The sequence below is a fragment of the Schistocerca nitens genome, chromosome 11, assembly GCF_023898315.1.
Source record: "Schistocerca nitens isolate TAMUIC-IGC-003100 chromosome 11, iqSchNite1.1, whole genome shotgun sequence".
Lineage (NCBI taxonomy): Eukaryota > Metazoa > Arthropoda > Insecta > Orthoptera > Acrididae > Schistocerca > Schistocerca nitens.
Window position 1 is genome coordinate 107,207,733 of NC_064624.1, and position 17,398 is coordinate 107,225,130.

General features: G+C 44.7%; 1 protein-coding gene across 1 annotated transcript in view; it reads left to right on the top strand.

Moving 5' to 3' along the window:
- Positions 1–17,398, top strand: part of LOC126213559 (uncharacterized) — a 641,937-nt gene that overhangs the window by 523,171 nt on the left and 101,368 nt on the right. Inside the window, exon 10 of the mRNA XM_049941391.1 lies at positions 6,965–7,292. Coding sequence (XP_049797348.1) covers positions 6,965–7,292 — 328 coding nt within the window. The remainder of the gene's footprint in view (positions 1–6,964; positions 7,293–17,398) is intronic.

Sequence of the window (17,398 nt, forward strand, 5' to 3'; positions counted from 1 at the left end):
GGCCCCTGTAGCTTGACGTTTTCTTTTCATTACAAGATCGGAAATATCAGGCATCAAAGTGTTCGCAGCGTTAATGCGGAGGATGGTCTTCATTGTTGCATCCTGAAGAAACGATCGTTCCTTACTTTTTACTCGTTTCATTGCTGAGAAAAGATGCTCACAACAATACGTAGATCCAAACATGCACATAATTTGAGCGGCATTGTTGTGACGCTTGGAAAATGTTTTTTAATGTAATGAACGATACCATCGTGACAAATCCAACGGGTTGTAGTACATCTCTTTCAACAAAGTTGAATTTTGCAAATCAATAATCTCCAATTGAAGTGACGATGACAAGTCATTGGGGGAAACTGAAAAAGGAGTGCTGAACACCTTAAGTTCCATTTCCAAACTAGTGAGGTCTCGGAATCGTGTTTCAAACGACGTGATGAGCTGCTTTAACTTTGCTTGGTAATCGCCGAAAGTAGTACCTTCGGGTAGTTTTAAAGAAGCAAGACAATTGAAGAACGTTAAATGTCCATTACTTATCTGCCTCTCAAATAAACGTAACTTTTCCATGAAGGCTTTGATTTGGTCGTGCACGTCAACGATTAGCTGCCCTTTGCCCTGCAATGACAGATTTAAATTATTTAAATGCATAGTTATGTCTGCTAGGAACGCCAGGTCTGATATCCATTTTATATCTTTCAGACAACACATTTCTTCCCTTTTCATTTCGAGAAAAAGGGATATTTCCTCACGAATGTCAAAGAAAACATCAAGAACTTTTCCCCGACTCAGCCAACGAACTGTACTGTGGTAAGGTATATCCCCATACTCTGCTTCCATATCTTTCAGGAATCCTTTGAATTGGCGATGATTCATACCGTGATGCCGCACAAAATTCACACACTTCACGACAGCTTTCATTACGCCACCTAGCTCTACTGTTTCAGCACACTGTGCCTCTTGGTGAATAAAACACTGAAGAGTGAAAATGTCTTTCCCGAATTCGTCCCTGAGTATTTTTCAAATGAGAAGCAAAACATTGGTGTCGCCCTATCATTTGTGGTGCACCGTCTGTCGCTACAGAATGGAGCTTATCCCATGGCAAACTCATATTGTCCACTGATTCACAAGCAGCTTCAAAAATGTTACGTTCTGTTGTGGTGTAATCGATTGGTACCACATCCCAGAGTTCTTCAGTTACTTGCAGCTCCATGTCAACACCACGCACAAAAACTGCAAGCTGAGCACAGTCCGATATGTCGGTGCTTTCGTCGAGCGCTAGCGAAAATGCAACAAAGCTCTCCGCCTCTTTCCTGAGCTGTGTCTCTAAATCCGCTGCCATGTCCAGGATTCGACGAGACATTGTTTGCTTCGACAGGGAGACCCCTTCAAATGCCTGCACCTCCCTTGGAAACAAACATTTTGCAGCTGCTACCATGCACGATTTTACGAGTGGTCCCAACGACAAGGGCTTGCCACTCGTCGCAATGATGTGAGTGACCCTTGCTTGAATTGCAGATTCAGTAGTGTTTCCTCCACTCACATTCACCTGAAAATTATAAACGCATTACAGAACACGACCTATGTTGCATGTTTTGATACCCTCTGTATTACGAAACCGTTTTGAAACTTACATCTCCTGTTATGTCGTTCTTAAGCCTGCCTACCAGTTCTCTGCGTGCAACGACTTCTACCTGATCGTAGTACGCTGCGTGAAGACGTGTATAATGTCGTTGTATATTGTACCTCTTAGCAGAAGTAAATACTTTGACATACAAGACACTGCGGACAACCATCCCTCTCAATGAATAGAAAGGTATCCTCCAATAGAGGTACAGGGCTCCCGCGGCGAGTCACAGCTGTCATTGAACACGGATTATTGCGTCAGTTGTGGCTGTATGCGGCCAGGGGGCAGTGAGTTCGCTTTCCCCCTCCACGCGGGCTCCGAGCTGCCGCAGTGAGCGCTCGGGAGCGCTCCGGATCCCTGGAGCTCGGTTGGAACAGCCTGATGTAGAGGTTTATCTCACTAGGGGTAAGATAGATACTGCCTACAGGAAAATTAAAGCAGAAACGTGGAAGGAGTATATAGAGGGTCTATACAAGGTCAATGTACTTGAGGACAGTATTATGGAAATGGAAGAGGATGTAGATGAAGATGAAATGGGAGATACAAAACTATCAGTTTAATAAGTCACAGCTGCAAAATACTAACGCGAATTCTTTACAGACAAATGGAAAAACTAGTAGAAGCCGACCTTGGGGAAGATCAGTTTGGATTCCGTAGAAATGTTGGAACACGTGAGGCAATACTGACCCTACGACTCATCTTAGAAGAAAGATTAAGGAAAGGCAAACATATGTTTCTAGCATTTGTAGATTTATAGAAAGCTTTTGACGATGTTGACTGGAATACTCTCTTTCAAATTCTAAAGGTGGCAGGGGGCAAAATACAGGGAGCGAAAGGCTATTTACAATTTGTACAGAAACCAGATGGCAGTTATAAGAGTCGAGGGACATGAAAGGGAAGCAGTGGTTGGGAAGGGAGTGAGACAGGGTTGTAGCCTCTCCCCGATGTTATTCAATCTGTATATTGAGCAAGCAGTAAAGGAAACAAAAGAAAAATTCGGAGTAGGTATAAAGTGCATGGAGAAGAAATAAAAATGTTGAGGTTTGCTGATGACATTGTAATTCTGTCAGAGACAGCAAAGGACTTGGAAGAGCAGTTGAACGGAATGGACAGTGTGTTGAAAGGAGGATATAAGATGAACATCAACAAAAGCAAAACGAGGATAATGGAATGTAGTCGAATTAAGTCGGGTGATGCTGAGGGAATTAGATTAGGAAATGAGACACTTAAAGTAGTAAAGGAGTTTTGTTATTTGGGGAGCAAAATAACATGATGGTCGAAGTAGAGAGGATATAAAATGTAGACTGGCAATGGCAAGGAAATCGTTTCTGAAGAAGAGAAATTTGTTAACATAGAGTATAGGTTTAAGTGTCAGGAAGTCGTTTCTGAAAGTATTTGTATGGAGTGTAGCCATGTATGGAAGTGAAACATGGACGATAAATAGTTTGGACAAGAAGAGAATAGAAGTTTCCGAAATGTGGTGCTAGAGAAGAATGCTGAAGATTAGATGGGTAGATCACGTAACTAATGAGGAGGTATTGAATAAAATTGGGGAGAAGAGGAGTTTGTGGCACAACTTGACCAGAAGAAGGGATCGGTTGGTAGGACATGTTCTGAGGCATCAAGGGATCACCAATTTAGTATTGGAGGGCAGCGTGGAGGGTAAAAATCGTAGAGGGAGACCAGGAGATTAATACACTAAGCAGATTCAGAAGGATGTAGGTTGCAGTAGGTACTGGGAGATGAAGAAGCTTGCACAGGATAGATTAGCATGGAGAGCTGCATCAAACCAGTCTCAGAACTGAAGACCACAACAACAACAAGTTCATGTACAGATTAGAGCAGGTATTGTGTGCAGAATTGGCAAGGAAGGACACGTGGAAGATACTAAAGAGAAAAGCAGTTGTGACGATGGGACATACGTGATAAGAGAAAAGAATGATTTGCACGGTAGTAGAGTGAGACGTGGATGGCAGAAGTTGCAAGAGAAGACAGAGTGGAATATGTCCAACAAATAATTGAAGACTACAATACTAGGAAAAGAATAGATCACTGCACACCATGAAGATGACACGTGAAGTTGCAGGGAGACGGCCACGCGGAGTAGCCGCGCGGTTTGAGGCGTCACGTCACGGACTGAGCGGCCACTCCCGCCGGAGGTTCGAGTCCTCCCTCGGGCGTGGGTGTCTGTGTTGTTCTTAGCATAAGTTAGTTTAAATAGTTTGTAAGTTTAGGGACCGATGACCTAAGCAGTTTGGTCTCTTAGGAATTCACACACATTTGAACTTTTGCAGAGAGACAAAATGAAAAGACACTATACACACTTAGTTTTTGGCCAAAGACTTCATCAGAAAAGAAAATGTGCCACATTCGGATGATAGATGGCAGTGAGGTACCACGTTTACCAGTCCGGTATGTTTCTCATTGACACCATGCAGGCTACTGACAATATCACACTTACAAATTAAACACGCAGGAATGAATTTTATTCAGTAGCCCACTTAACAACTATGAGTAAGTAATAATTTAATTAACTGTAAATAGCTTCACTATATAAACATGAGCTTGGTGAAGATGTTTTGCCTGCTCACAGAAGAGAACTGGACAGGAAATCTGGGGAGGTGTAGTCCGTCTGTAAACTGAAAAGTGAACAGCCCTCATGGTGGTGGAAGTTGTCTTTCCCAGAGGGACATCACAGCTGCTATACAGAATAGTTCTCCTCTAGCCGCACACGACAGTGTGCAGGGATTTACATACGTGCTGTCCATTTGGATTACCTGCATTAGTGTCATTAGTAACTTACATTGGTGTTCCACGTAGTGTTGACGCGCACACACTCCCAGTCAGGTCTGCACATTGTGTTGCCAGTGATTCGTAAGGTGTTCTGCAGAAGGCCTGTGTAACTTTGTAAAAAACCGTGTAGTTGCTTCTTGCGGTAGACAGTGTCGAGTCCTGTGCTTGACCTTCGTTTTGCAGATCTACGAGGGAAGTGCACAAACGCAATCAGATGACCTACTTTCCCTTGCATTTCTACCCCCAAACATCTCCCCACTTCACCCTGTTACACCCCAGAATACAATTTATCCCTTAATATCGTTGCACTGCAGTTACATGTGATACACACATTTAATATTTATTTGTAACCCACTTCATTGAAAGATAAACATTAATTTTATACCGTTACAACAATAGTTTTACTAATGTGCAATATTTGTCTCTTCCGAACTCAGAAAACTATCAGTCATAGAGAAAACAAGAAATTTTAGAGAGTTTAATTGAATACCGTGAAACATTTTCACTTGAAACTGTGGTATTTGAGTTATTAGAGAGAAACGTAAAAAAGTGTCTTTAAACCTGCTCAAACCCCACTGATTAAGATTTTTAGAATGTTGTTTAGAACAGGGCAAAAATTTGGGACTGTACTGTTTCTTCGTTCTCCCCCCCCCCCCCCCCCCCCCCCCCCCCCCTCAAATCAACCTTTTCAGGTCTTCATTGACTGAGCTGCTAGTGGCAATTAATTTTCTGGCATCTACTACTGTTCACATGCACACATCCTGACAGAGTTGCCATTATGAAGAATCTGAAATTAAAGATAGAGCTGCCGTTTCTTGGTTTATTGTGCCATTAACTAATATGAATGAAAACACAGCACCCAACATGTTTTGGATGCAATAACTCTTTTCTCATTGACTGTCCTTTACTATTTTTTGCAGTCAAGGTCTTTTTGTTTTGAACTGAAACACTTAAACATTGATTGTTGTTTGTAAAAATAGGAGTATCACATGAGCACAATGTATTGCACATAATGCTAATGTGAAACCAGGATTCTTATGACTTTCATACAACACTGTCTGCTTACATTTTGCACTAAACTCTAATTTCTAATAGTAGACCTATTATCCCTTCTTTGACTCCTTTATTAATAATGTCAGTGGCAAATAATTGTTGTTGGTACAGAGACAAATTGAAGTATACCAAAGGAGGAAAAGTTACTAGGTGGGCACATTTAAGGTATACTTGTGGTTATTGTAATGGTAAGGGCATAAGGAGTCACGTGATACCGCACATTCTAAGGAATTATAAATGTGGTCAGCGAGAGAGAGAGAGAGAGAGAGAAGGAGAGATGGGGGGGGGGCAGGAGTGGGGGGAAGGGAGGGATGAATAGTACAATTGAGAGTTGGAACAGAAAAATTAGAAAGATGAAAGATGTGAATGAGAGGCTAATGAGCAGGAAAAGGAATGAGAACAGAGGTTTGAGGGAGGAGAAGAAAAATGAAAAAGTGAAACCAGTAAAGAAAAAAAACGATAATGAATGCCTTGTCATCTGAAGGTGCCACACAGTGCTTTTTTAAACAAGAAATTTATTTTCCACACCTCTGATGTTTTGCAGGATGTGGACACATTCTTGAGACAAAATATCATTTTACCCACACAGTTACTGTCCCTTTGTGGGAGTTGTCATTTTAAAGTGGTGCTCTCGAAAGTTATTCCTTCAGTCTACTGGAAGAGATTGTAGTCATACGGTGAAAGATCAGGGCTGTATAGTGGGTATTTCAGCTTTGTCCATATTCTCAAAACACACCTGGTGCGAACCTTTCTCGACTTCAGCTGTCTCAATATTCTGCACGTACTCAATTCTCATACTCCCACTTGGATTTATTTTGTCTGTTCATCAGCCAAAATCGTATTGTGAATGTACCGTATGTCATCGGAGCACGTTCGGCACTGGACCCATCGGTGCATGGGAGGTCCCGAATATTGGCGGGCCCGACTACAGTACTGCGATAGAAAGTGTCCCCCTGTACACCTTCTTCACTGTCTTGCGAGTCTTTGTCCTCACAGTGCAGACAAACCTAAAGTGCAACAGTCATCTGGATTTAAAGCTGCGGCAGCACAACTAGTGGAAACAAGTTAAATTGAGCTCGAATGTTGTTTCTAGGACCTCCGTTTATAGCAAAGAGGTATAACAGAAGCTGGACTTTCGAAGAAAAAAAGTTGTGCATTTCTTTTGGAGTGACTCTAGTATGTAACATTAATCCTGAGAAACTATCGAAACCATCCGAAACTACATTTCTGAGGTACCGACATTGTAGTGGAGAATATGTCCACAGAATACGTTTGAATGTGTGCAAAAGTGTGTAAATAGTAAAGATACATAGTTTGAGAACTACTAAAACAACTTGTACCACAAAAACCTTTATATGGTAAGTGGTAACCGATCCTTCTCATATTACTGTTTTTCCATACAGGCATTCCAGCATTTGTTTGTACCGTAAAATATTTTTAATCTTTCATTATTTTTACAAAAAGCTAATAAAAGGTCCCGGTACTGTTTGTGTCGCTCAGATGAAGCACCACCAGCAGCAGCAGAGGTCGAGTGCGGAATTGCCGGCTGAGAAGGCGGACCTGTACGCGAAACTGCAGCGCCGCCTGCCGTCGCGCGGCGACAGCGTCACCTCCACGTCGTCCTCGGGCAGCGAAGACGCGGCCGCCGCCACCGCCGGGCGCGGTCCCGCCGTCGAGGAGTGCGCGCCCGTGCCCGCTCCGGCAGTGCGCCCGTCGAGGAGCCGTGACGGGGCGTCCGCAGCGGCGAGGGACCGGCGTACGGACGGACAGTCTCGACCGCAGCCGGACGTGGTCGCCGTGCAGGTGCAGCCGCGGGCATCTCCTCCAGGTACGTACGAGTTGTCTCCCGAGTGAAATTGTCACGGAATTAAAAGCTTGGAAAATAGACACGGATTAGCCAGAAAATTATGACCACCTACCTAAATAACCCGTGTGTCCACCTTTGGCGAGGATAACAGTCTCAGTACGCCATGGCACGGAAGCAGTGAGGCCTCTGTAGGTTCGTATCACGTCTGCACACACAGGTCACCTAATACCTGTGAATTCTGGGGAGGCTGCCGACGAGCTCCAGCATCGTGTTCGATTGCGTCCCAGGTGCGTTTGATCGGGTTCAGTTCAGGTGAGTTGGGAGGGGGGGCGGCGGCACATCAGTTTGAATTCGCCACTATATTCCTCGAACCACACCGTTGTGGTTCTTGCCTCGTGTCACGGCACATTACGTTGTGAAAAATGCCACTGCCGACGGGAAATGTAATTGTCACAAAGGGCTGTACGTGGTCTGAACCGGTAGCATAATGGAGCCACTGCCAGCTGGTCTCCGTACCACCGCAGAGTTGTCGAGCAGCTGTTCCCTCGGAAGACGACAGATTTGCACTCTCCTGTCGGCACGGTGAAGGAGGTATTGGGCTTTGTTAGACTCTGCAACATCTCAGCCAGTGCACAAACATCCATTGCCGACGGTCACGCCCCCATTTCAGTCGTAGTTGCCGATATTGTGGTGTTAACAATAACACGTGTGTTGACAGTTGAGACCCACTGTTAGGAGATTTCGTTGCACGGTGTGTTCACACACACTTTTACTCTGCCCGGCATTAAAGTCCGATGTTAGTTCCACCACATTTGACACCTGTCTTGTTTCACCAGTCTGATCGGCGTATGACATCTGACGTCAGGAATGAGGGGCGGTGACCTGGCCCCCGGACGACTAGATGTGGTTTCACATCGGTTTTGCCACATGTTACAGACACTCACCACCCCCCCAGGGGGTCCACAACTCTTTTGTGGACACGTGCGTAGCGAGCACGGGACCCCGAGCTAATGTGGCCCTCCTTCCTTTCCGGGCTGCATACCTTCCCTTTCCGCATCCTTCCCCGTCCCCCATCTTCGCCCCCCCCCCCCCCCCCCTCACCTCTGGCTCTTCCCTTACGTTTCTCCCCCTCTGGGAGTATAGTTTGTGCCTATGTCCGGAGACGGACGCTCGAAACTGTTCCAAATTCCTTGATTTCTACGCTTGCAAGTCCTTGTCCTTCCTCTGTCCTTCTCTTTTCCTTCCCTTTTCTCTTTGCCCTTTTCTCCGCTGCGGCGTTTGAGACCCCCTCTTCTTTCCTTTCCCTTTCTCTTTTTTCCTCCCTGTGCGTGTCTGAAGGCCGACCCACGCACTTCCATGCGTAGCTGGTGACGGGGTAACGCGTAATTCCCCGCCCCGGGTAGACAGGTAGGACCCGTACGTACCCCCTGGTAACGGCCAGGCCCAGGGAGGGGTGATTACCCGAGCTGATACCTTCCGAAAGTGCCGATTGGTCCCTCCGTCCGTTTGTCGGGAGGTGTGACCTGAGGTGTGAACAATCACCTAAGGCGGGTGTGCCCTCAGTGAGGGCCCCCACAAGGGAGGAGCGCGCCATCGGAGACGCCGGTAATCATGGGGGATTCTTCCGCAATGGTTTCCTCATCTTCCACTATGTCTGCTCACAAACGTAAGTTCACTGAGTCTCAGCCACAGACGGTTCTTCCATCGTTGCCACAGTTCCTTGTTGTTTCTCGGTCTGACGAAGGTCACGACTTCTCCACGGTCAACCCTTTCATTATTCAGAAAGGTGTCGACGCAATTGCAGGTCCTGTAAAGTCTTGTTCCAGATTACGGAATGGCACCCTGTTGTTAGAAACACACAGTGCCCTCCAGGCACAAAAATTGCTGCGTACGTCACTACTACACACCTTCCCTGTCCGGGTGGAACCGCACCGTACCTTAAATTCCTCGCGTGGAGTCGTTTATACACGCTCCCTCGATGGATTGTCTGACGAAGAAATTCAGCACTACCTGTCTGACCAGGGCGTAACGGCTGTTCATAGAGTTACGAAAAGGGTTGACACGAAGATCATTCCAACCCGCACTGTCTTCTTGACATTTGACAAAGTTCAACTCCCATCGAAAATCAAAGCAGGCTATGAGATAATTTCCGTTCGCCCTTACGTCCCAAACCCTACGCGTTGCTATCGATGTCAGCGGTTCAATCACACCAGCCAGTCCTGTTCCAATCCGGCCAAATGTGTTACGTGTGGCAAGGATGCCCATGAGGGTGTTTGTTCACCTCCATCCCCTCGCTGCATCAACTGTATGGGTGACCACGCTGCTTCCTCTAGAGATTGCCCAGTTTTTAAGGATGAAAAGCTCATCCAGGAAATAAGAGTGAAGGAAAAGGTGTCGACCTTTGCTGCTCGAAAATTATTCGCCAGTCGACAGCCCACCGTGCCTCAGACAGGCAAATACAGCACTGTCCTTGCTTCCCCTCGGCCAACAAAGGAGGCGGCCACGCAGACTTGCGACCTCACCTTTAGTGCCACGGTCGTCCGATCGGCCAGCGCAAAGATCGCCCGTTCAACTTCACCACTTTCGCCTGCCCACTCTATGGCTCACCCTTCTTCGGGTTCTGCTAAATCTCGAGCCCAAAAGTCAGACACCAAGTCTTCGAAGAAAGAGCATACTCGTGAAGAGTTTTTACGTACGGCAACTTCACCACCATCGGTTCCTCCTTCATCTAAACCTCATACTTCCAAGAAGGCTACAAAGAAACCCAGTTCCTCTCCTTCTCCGCCAAGGCGTGTCCCATCCACTGCGCCACCTGGCGGAAATCGCCCTCGGCCGTCTTCTGTGTCGCCGAGGCGCACTGCTGGTGGCCGGTCAACCGGCCGATCGCTGGTGGCAGGAGCTGCTCCTGACCAACCTATGGATCATGATCTTCTGCCTTCGGCTGAATGCCATTCCCTGCTGTCGGTCGCAAGCTCTGAGCAGTCGTTGAGTTGACAGCACCCTTGGTCACAATCCTCCATTTTCTGTTCATCCTATGTCCATTATCCACTGGAATATCCGCGGCATTCGAGCCAAACGGAATGAATTGTCGATCCTCTTACGATCCTACTCGCCGGTCATCTTCTGTCTTCAGGAAACAAAGCTGCGTCCTAATGACCGCTTTGTTTTCCCTCATTTTCAGTCCGTCCGATATGACCTCCCCTCTGTGGAAGGCACTCCAGCCCATGGAGGACATGATTCTTCTCCATGATACTCTCCATTATCATCCAATCCCCTTAAACAGTTCCTTCCAAGCTGTCGCCGTCCGTCTTTCCCTTTCTGGATACACGTTCTCTCTTTGTACTGTATACATTCCATCGTCCACACCAATGGCACGAGCTGATCTCCTTCATCTTCTTGGTCAGCTTCCACCCCCCTATTTGCCGGTTGGGGACTTCAATGCCCACCACCCGCTTTGGGGATCTCCACATCCTTGTCCACGTGGCTCCCTATTGCTAGACGTCTTCCACCAAGCGGATCTAGTTTGCCTCAACACTGGGGTCCCCACGTTTTTGTCTGCCTCCACGACAAATTTATCTCATTTGGACCTTGCGATCGGTACTGTTCCGCTAGCTCGGCGCTTCGAATGGTTCGCCCTTGATGATACACACTCGAGTGACCACTTTCCATGTGTCCTTAGGCTGCAGCCTCAACTGCCATATATGCGCCCGCGACGCTGGAAGTTTGCCCAAGCCGATTGGACACTTTTTTCGTCTCTAGCGACATTCGATGACCGTCGCTTTCCCAGCGTCGATGATGAGGTCACACATATTACCGACGTTATCCTTACAGCTGCGAAACGTTCAATACCACGCACCTCCGAATTGCCCCGCCGCCCCCCAGTTCCTTGGTGGAACGAGGCATGCCGTGACGCAATACGTGAGCGGAGACGTGCTCTTCGCATTTTCCGTCACCATCCTACTTTGGCAAACTGTATCTGCTATAAGCATCTCCGTGCGTGATGCCGTCGCGTCATCCGCGATAGCAAGAAGGCAAGCTGGAAATTCTTTATTAGCTCATTTAACACCTTCACTCCCTCCTCGGAAGTTTGGAGTCGGCTTCGACGGTTCTCAGGCGCGCCTAGTTTCTCCCCGGTCTCTGGGCTCACTGTCGCGCATGATACCTTAGTGGACCCCGTCGCAATTTCTAACTCATTGGGTCAGCACTTTGCTGAGATTTCGAGCTCTTCAAATTACCCGCCAGCGTTTCTCCGGAAGAAACGTGCAGCGGAAGTGCGACATCTTGCTTTCTCCTCTCAAAATCACGAAAGCTACAATACTGTTTTCTCCATGCGGGAACTCCAACATGCCCTCTCTTCTTCTCGCTCCTCCGCCCCAGGATCGGATGGTATCCATGTCCAAATGTTGCTGCATTTATCAACCCATAGTCTGCGTTACCTCCTTCGCCTTTATAATCGAATTTGGACCGACAGTACTTTTCCCAGACGATGGCAGGGAAAAGGACCGAGTGGTCCTTCTCCGCCTCTATCGCGCCTTAGTGCGCTCGAAATTGGACTATGGAAGCATAGTCTACTCCTCTGCTCGGCCGTCTATTCTTCGGCGTCTCGACTCTATCCACCACCGTGGATTACGTTTAGCGTCTGGAGCTTTTTACACTAGCCCTGTGGAAAGCCTTTATGCTGAGACTGCTGAACCTCCGCTGTCCAATCGGCGAGCGGTCCTTCTGAGCCGTTATGCTAGCCATCTGTCTTCCATGCCTGCTAATCCAGCCCATGACCCTTTTTTCGACGCCTCCTTTGATGTAGGGTATGCAGGCCGCTCCTCCTCCCTACTACCCCCGGGAGTCCGCTTCCGTCAACTGCTCCATTCTCTTTCCTTCCGCTTTCCTAAAACCTTCTTGACAACTTGGGGTACAGCACCGCCTTGGCTCCGTCCCCGGATCTGTCTGCTCCGTGATCTTTGTCAATTTCCCAAGGATGGTACACCTTCACTTGTTTATCGTCGGGCATTTGCTGCTCTATGTGCACAAATGACGGACGCCACCTTTATTTACACCGACGGCTCGAAAACATCGTTGGGTGTAGGGAGTGCCTATATTGTTGGCGACGCCCCAAATCACTTTCGGCTTCCCGACCAGTGTTCGGTTTATACTGCGGAGCTTTTCGCTGTTCTCCAGGCTGTCCACTACATCCGCCGCCATCAGCGGATACAGTACATAATCTGCTCAGATTCTCTCAGCTCTCTCCTCAGTCTCCAAGCTCTTTACCCTGTCCACCCTCTGGTCCACCGGATTCAGGACTGTCTGCGCTTGCTCCACCTGGGGGGCGTCTCGGTGGCGTTCCTCTGGCTCCCGGGACACGTTGGTATCTGTGGAAATGAGGCAGCCGATATAGCGGCCAAGGCTGCAGTCTCTCTTCCTCGGCCAGCTATTCAGTCGCTTCCCTTCACCGATCTACGGAGCGGTTTATGTCGCAAAGTTGCTCATTTATGGCATGCGCATTGGTCAACACTTCCCCGAAATAAATTGCGGGAAGTGAAAGCCCTTCCTTGCGCTTGGACCTCTTCCTCCCGAACGTGTCGTCGGGAGGAGGTACTTTTAACTAGACTCCAGATAGGTCACTGTCTTTTTAGCCATCGACATCTTTTAAGCGGCGATCCTCCCCCACTCTGTCCCCACTGCTCTCAGCTGTGGACGGTAAGACACCTTTTAATTGAATGCCCCTATTTTAATCCGTTACGCTCCCGTCTACAGCTATCGCCTGATCTATCGTCGATTTTAGCAGATGACACGCGCTCAGCCGACCGCGTTCTCCGGTTTATTAGTGACAGTGAAATGACGTCAGTCATTTAAAGTTTTATCGGGGACCATCAACCCCTCTCTGTAGTGGACTTTTAAGCCTTGTTTCTGCTTTTAGTGTCTCCAATTATTTGAGTTTCGTTCCCATTTTTGCTGTTTTCCATTTTCAGTTTTTATTATTTCCTCAGTCCCGGACCGGGCGCTAATGACCATAGCAGTTTTGCGCCCAAAAAAAAAAAAAAAAAAAAAAAAAAAAAAAAAAAAAAAAAAAAAAAAACCATTTATTTTACTTAGCAAACCTTACAAGGGTATGTTGTGATGTCATTTGTAGGCCACTTCTCACACCTTGAGAAAGTTAAATTGTCCATGTATGGATGCCATAGTAAATGAACTTCTAGTTATCTCATGTTGATTGTCAATCCGTAATCTTTTTTGTCAGCACAGTTGCATGTTGGATTCCTGTTTCCTAAAAGGACTTCATGGTTCTAGTTAATTTCAAGCAAATCATTAAATCAGATGTTGGTTTCTGACTTTCACTATTTTATTTTGTATTTTAACATTAATACTGAATTTTTCAAATACATTGTACTCTCAATTATTCGTGTGCAGATTACCTGCTTTGGAGATTATTTGTGCATTAGAAGAAGAAGAAGAAGAAGAATTAGTCGAGGGAGGGTTGGCGGGGATATATAAAAAAACAACCCGCCGCATGACAATAAGTGCCATTTCTGTTGTTCGAATGACCATCACATCACAACAGAGTGCCATTTCCATTGTTCTCAGCTAGCTTATTCCATGTTGTCTGATGTTAATTGGTATGTGTTAGTAATGCAAGTCAAAAGAAATTTGTAAGAGAGATGATGGAGAACCATGACATTAAAACAAAAATTAGAAGTAATTGAAAGATTTGAGATGGAGGGTGGGGAGACGAAAAACTGCTGCAAAAATCAGTGTTGGTTATGGTATTGGAATGCAGGCTGTTTGGGACATTAAAAAGGAGAAACAGAAAATGCAGGATTTTGTCAGGAAAACCAGATTTTAGTTCTGGAACATCTGCATAAAAAAAAAGGCATGAAAAGACCTACATATGATGAATTAAATGCTGCACTTTTGTGATTCTTTAGCCGAAAATGAGCAGATGGTCATTGTTTCGTGCGTGGTGTGCTGAAAAAGCTAATTATTTTCTCGAAGCTCTAGAATTAGAGAAAGAATTTAATGCCTCATCTGGATGGCTAACCAGATTCAAACATTGTCACAGGATTTGCAGACTTACTGTGCATGGAGAGTGGCTTAGTTCAAATGTTGTGGCAGCTAATTTTTTTCTGGGAAGAGTTCCAGAAGTTGGTGGAAAGAGGTAATTTCACACCAGACTAAAATTTATGATGCACATGAAAGTGGTCTGTATTGGAAATGTCTGCCAACCAGAACCTTTGCTTTTAAGAGCAAAGTTCATGCGTTGAATATAAGTTGTCTAAAGAAAGCATTACAATTTTGTGCACCACTAAACCATCTAGGAGCCACAAAGTAAAATTACTTGTGATTGGTGTGGTGGAGGGAGGGGGGGGGGGGGGAATATTGCAGCTGCATTATTACAACCAAAAATGAGCATGGATGGATAATGAAATTCTCAAAAACTGGTTCCACACTCATTTTGTACCACGAGTTTGGTGATATCTGCAAGAGAAAGGCTGCCATGTTTTGTTGCTTAATAATGCCCCATCAGCATCGCAGTGAGAGGCTTCTAGTACCTTAGTAACTTAGTTTTTGGCTCCTAATGTGACTGCCATTACATGGCCAATGGAGCAAGATCTAGTTGCATTGGTGAAGTGGTGCTACTGGGCTGGTCTACTGAGAATTCTGTTTGATCAGGATGATTTGGTAACATTCCAGAAGAAGTTGTCAATTCTAGGTGACATACACAGGATTTCTGATACGCGGCAGGAAATCTAGCCATATATGCTAGTTTGATCGTGGAGGAAAATTCTTCCAGTTATAGAAGAAAGGGGTTTTTCAAGGTTTAAGTGATGAAGAAATAACAAATGGACAAATATTGAATCTGGCAATGGGGTTAAATGTATTTGAAGTTGTCGATGAAGAAAATATGAGCAAGTGGCTGAAGAACAAAGCTTGTGAACCCAGCTTCCGGTATGTGAGTGGTACTGAAATTGTGACCGATGCACGACGACAGAACGAAGAAGACGACAGTGGAATTGAAAGTGGGCACGAAGATAGTGACCTTGTCAGCCATCATACTGCATTGCAATGTGTCGATACTTGTCGAGATTTTATGGGCCGGAGGGGGTTTCAGTACAATGACACAATTGCGGCACAAAAAATTAGAATCGATGTGAGACAAAGTGTCAGTTCCTGTCGAAAGTAGACAGACATCACAGACTATCTTAAGAAATAAACAGGCCAACAGTACTTTTACACAGAAGTTGGATGAACTTTTGAACAAAGAATACACGTCTGAAAGTATCTCGATTATTCATGTTTTTCAGATATTTGTGGATCTCCTCTCCAACTAGTGTGGATAATCGAGAGTATACTGTAAATCAGAACGACAAGAGATCCAGCTTACAAGTCAAAGATGGTTGTCATGATTAAAAAACTCTTTTCACCAAATAAGTTACATTAAATACATTTCAGTAATCCTCAACCCTAATGTTTATAAAGAAACAAAAGATAGTCAAATGTATTTCAATTAAAAAAAAAAAAGTGCAAAAGGACAATCTTTGTAAAGAAATGACAAAATCTTCACAGTATTCTTGAATTAACATAATTTGGGTGTAGGTACAATTCACAGACACTGTTAATATTGAAACATACATTCACTTAATATAAATGACTTGTGCATTACAACAAACCCCTCAGCATTCTGCATGTAAGGAAAGAGGACCTTAAAGGTATTCACCAGTTCAAATGGTTTTGCATAGCCTGAAAGAGGTCAGAGCCACTGAAAGATGTTTTTCTTGGACCACTGTAAATAATTTCAGTAGTAGTTCATTTAATTTTGAAACTTGTCCTTTTTATTAATTTTTTCTCCACTCTTTCATCAAGTGTCTTAATTTGCTTTATATTGTTTTTGTACTGCTTTCTGAAACATTGTATTGTGACTCTGAATATCTTTTGTCTGATATTAAAAGTTACTAGTGTTGTTTGATGTTAAACTTTTAACAATTTTTATTTCAGGACTGTCCATTTGAGTATTCTAATTTTCATTCTATACCTGTGTGTTTTTGTAGACAAACCACACAAAAATTCTATACTTTAGAATGTGTGCTAACTGCTTTGTTAGTGATCCTTAATATTACCATGTTACTGTAATGTTGGACACCTTGAAAGTTTCATAATTTGAAACTGATTACTCGATAAATGTGTGTGTGTAACAATTTTATTTAACACAGTTAGTGTCTAGCTAAAACCGTATAGTACTGTGTGATTAAAAACTAAAAATTGTGTGGTGAATGAAAACATATGGCGGAGTCATTGATAGACATTTCAACAGAGGGCAGAATTCTGTAGCTGAACTTGTACTAATTAAAACAGTGTATGTACACACACACACACACACACAGTATGTTGTTTAAAAATATCAGTCTTTGCGAAACACGGCGACTTATACTTTCTATTCTGCTGAGCACGTTTTGGTGCAGTTGTCATCCTCAGTGACATGCTGTTTATTTAATTGTCTGAAATATTATCTGATAACGATTTGTAAGATGAAGATACAGACATGCTGTGGATTTTAATTAGGAAATTTGAGGGTCTGAAGAATCTTATTGGGACTGCACTCAGTTTTCGTTTGCGCATGCTGTTACAATTACCAATAATTCGTTCCAACTTTTCTGATGAAAAATTTAGTCAGGGAAAAATGTTACATGATTTTCAATGCTTTTTCCCACTCTATAAATGCTTCACGGAATTAGCAGAAAATTCATTTTGTGGGAATCTGACTGCTTCCTTGACAGCTTATACTTCCAGTAAATTTTGTAGCAGTGTAATGAAATACATTTGTAGCAAGTGAAATATATTCTTCATTGGATTAGCTACATTCACGAATATTCCAAGAATTTGTTCAGTCATCGTCGTCATCGTTTTTAGTCTGAGGACTAGTTCGACACAATGTTCTGCGCTACGTTATCCTGTGCAATTCACTTAATCTGTAAATATTTACTGCAACCTACTTCAGTTTTTTGAAGTTGCATGCTCTAGTCAAGCTTTGGTCCTTGTCTAAAATTTCTGCACCCCTACCTCCCTGTCTCTCCTTTCCTCCCTTACAAAATTGATGGTTCCTGGATGCCTCACATTGTGCCATAAATTAATCCCCC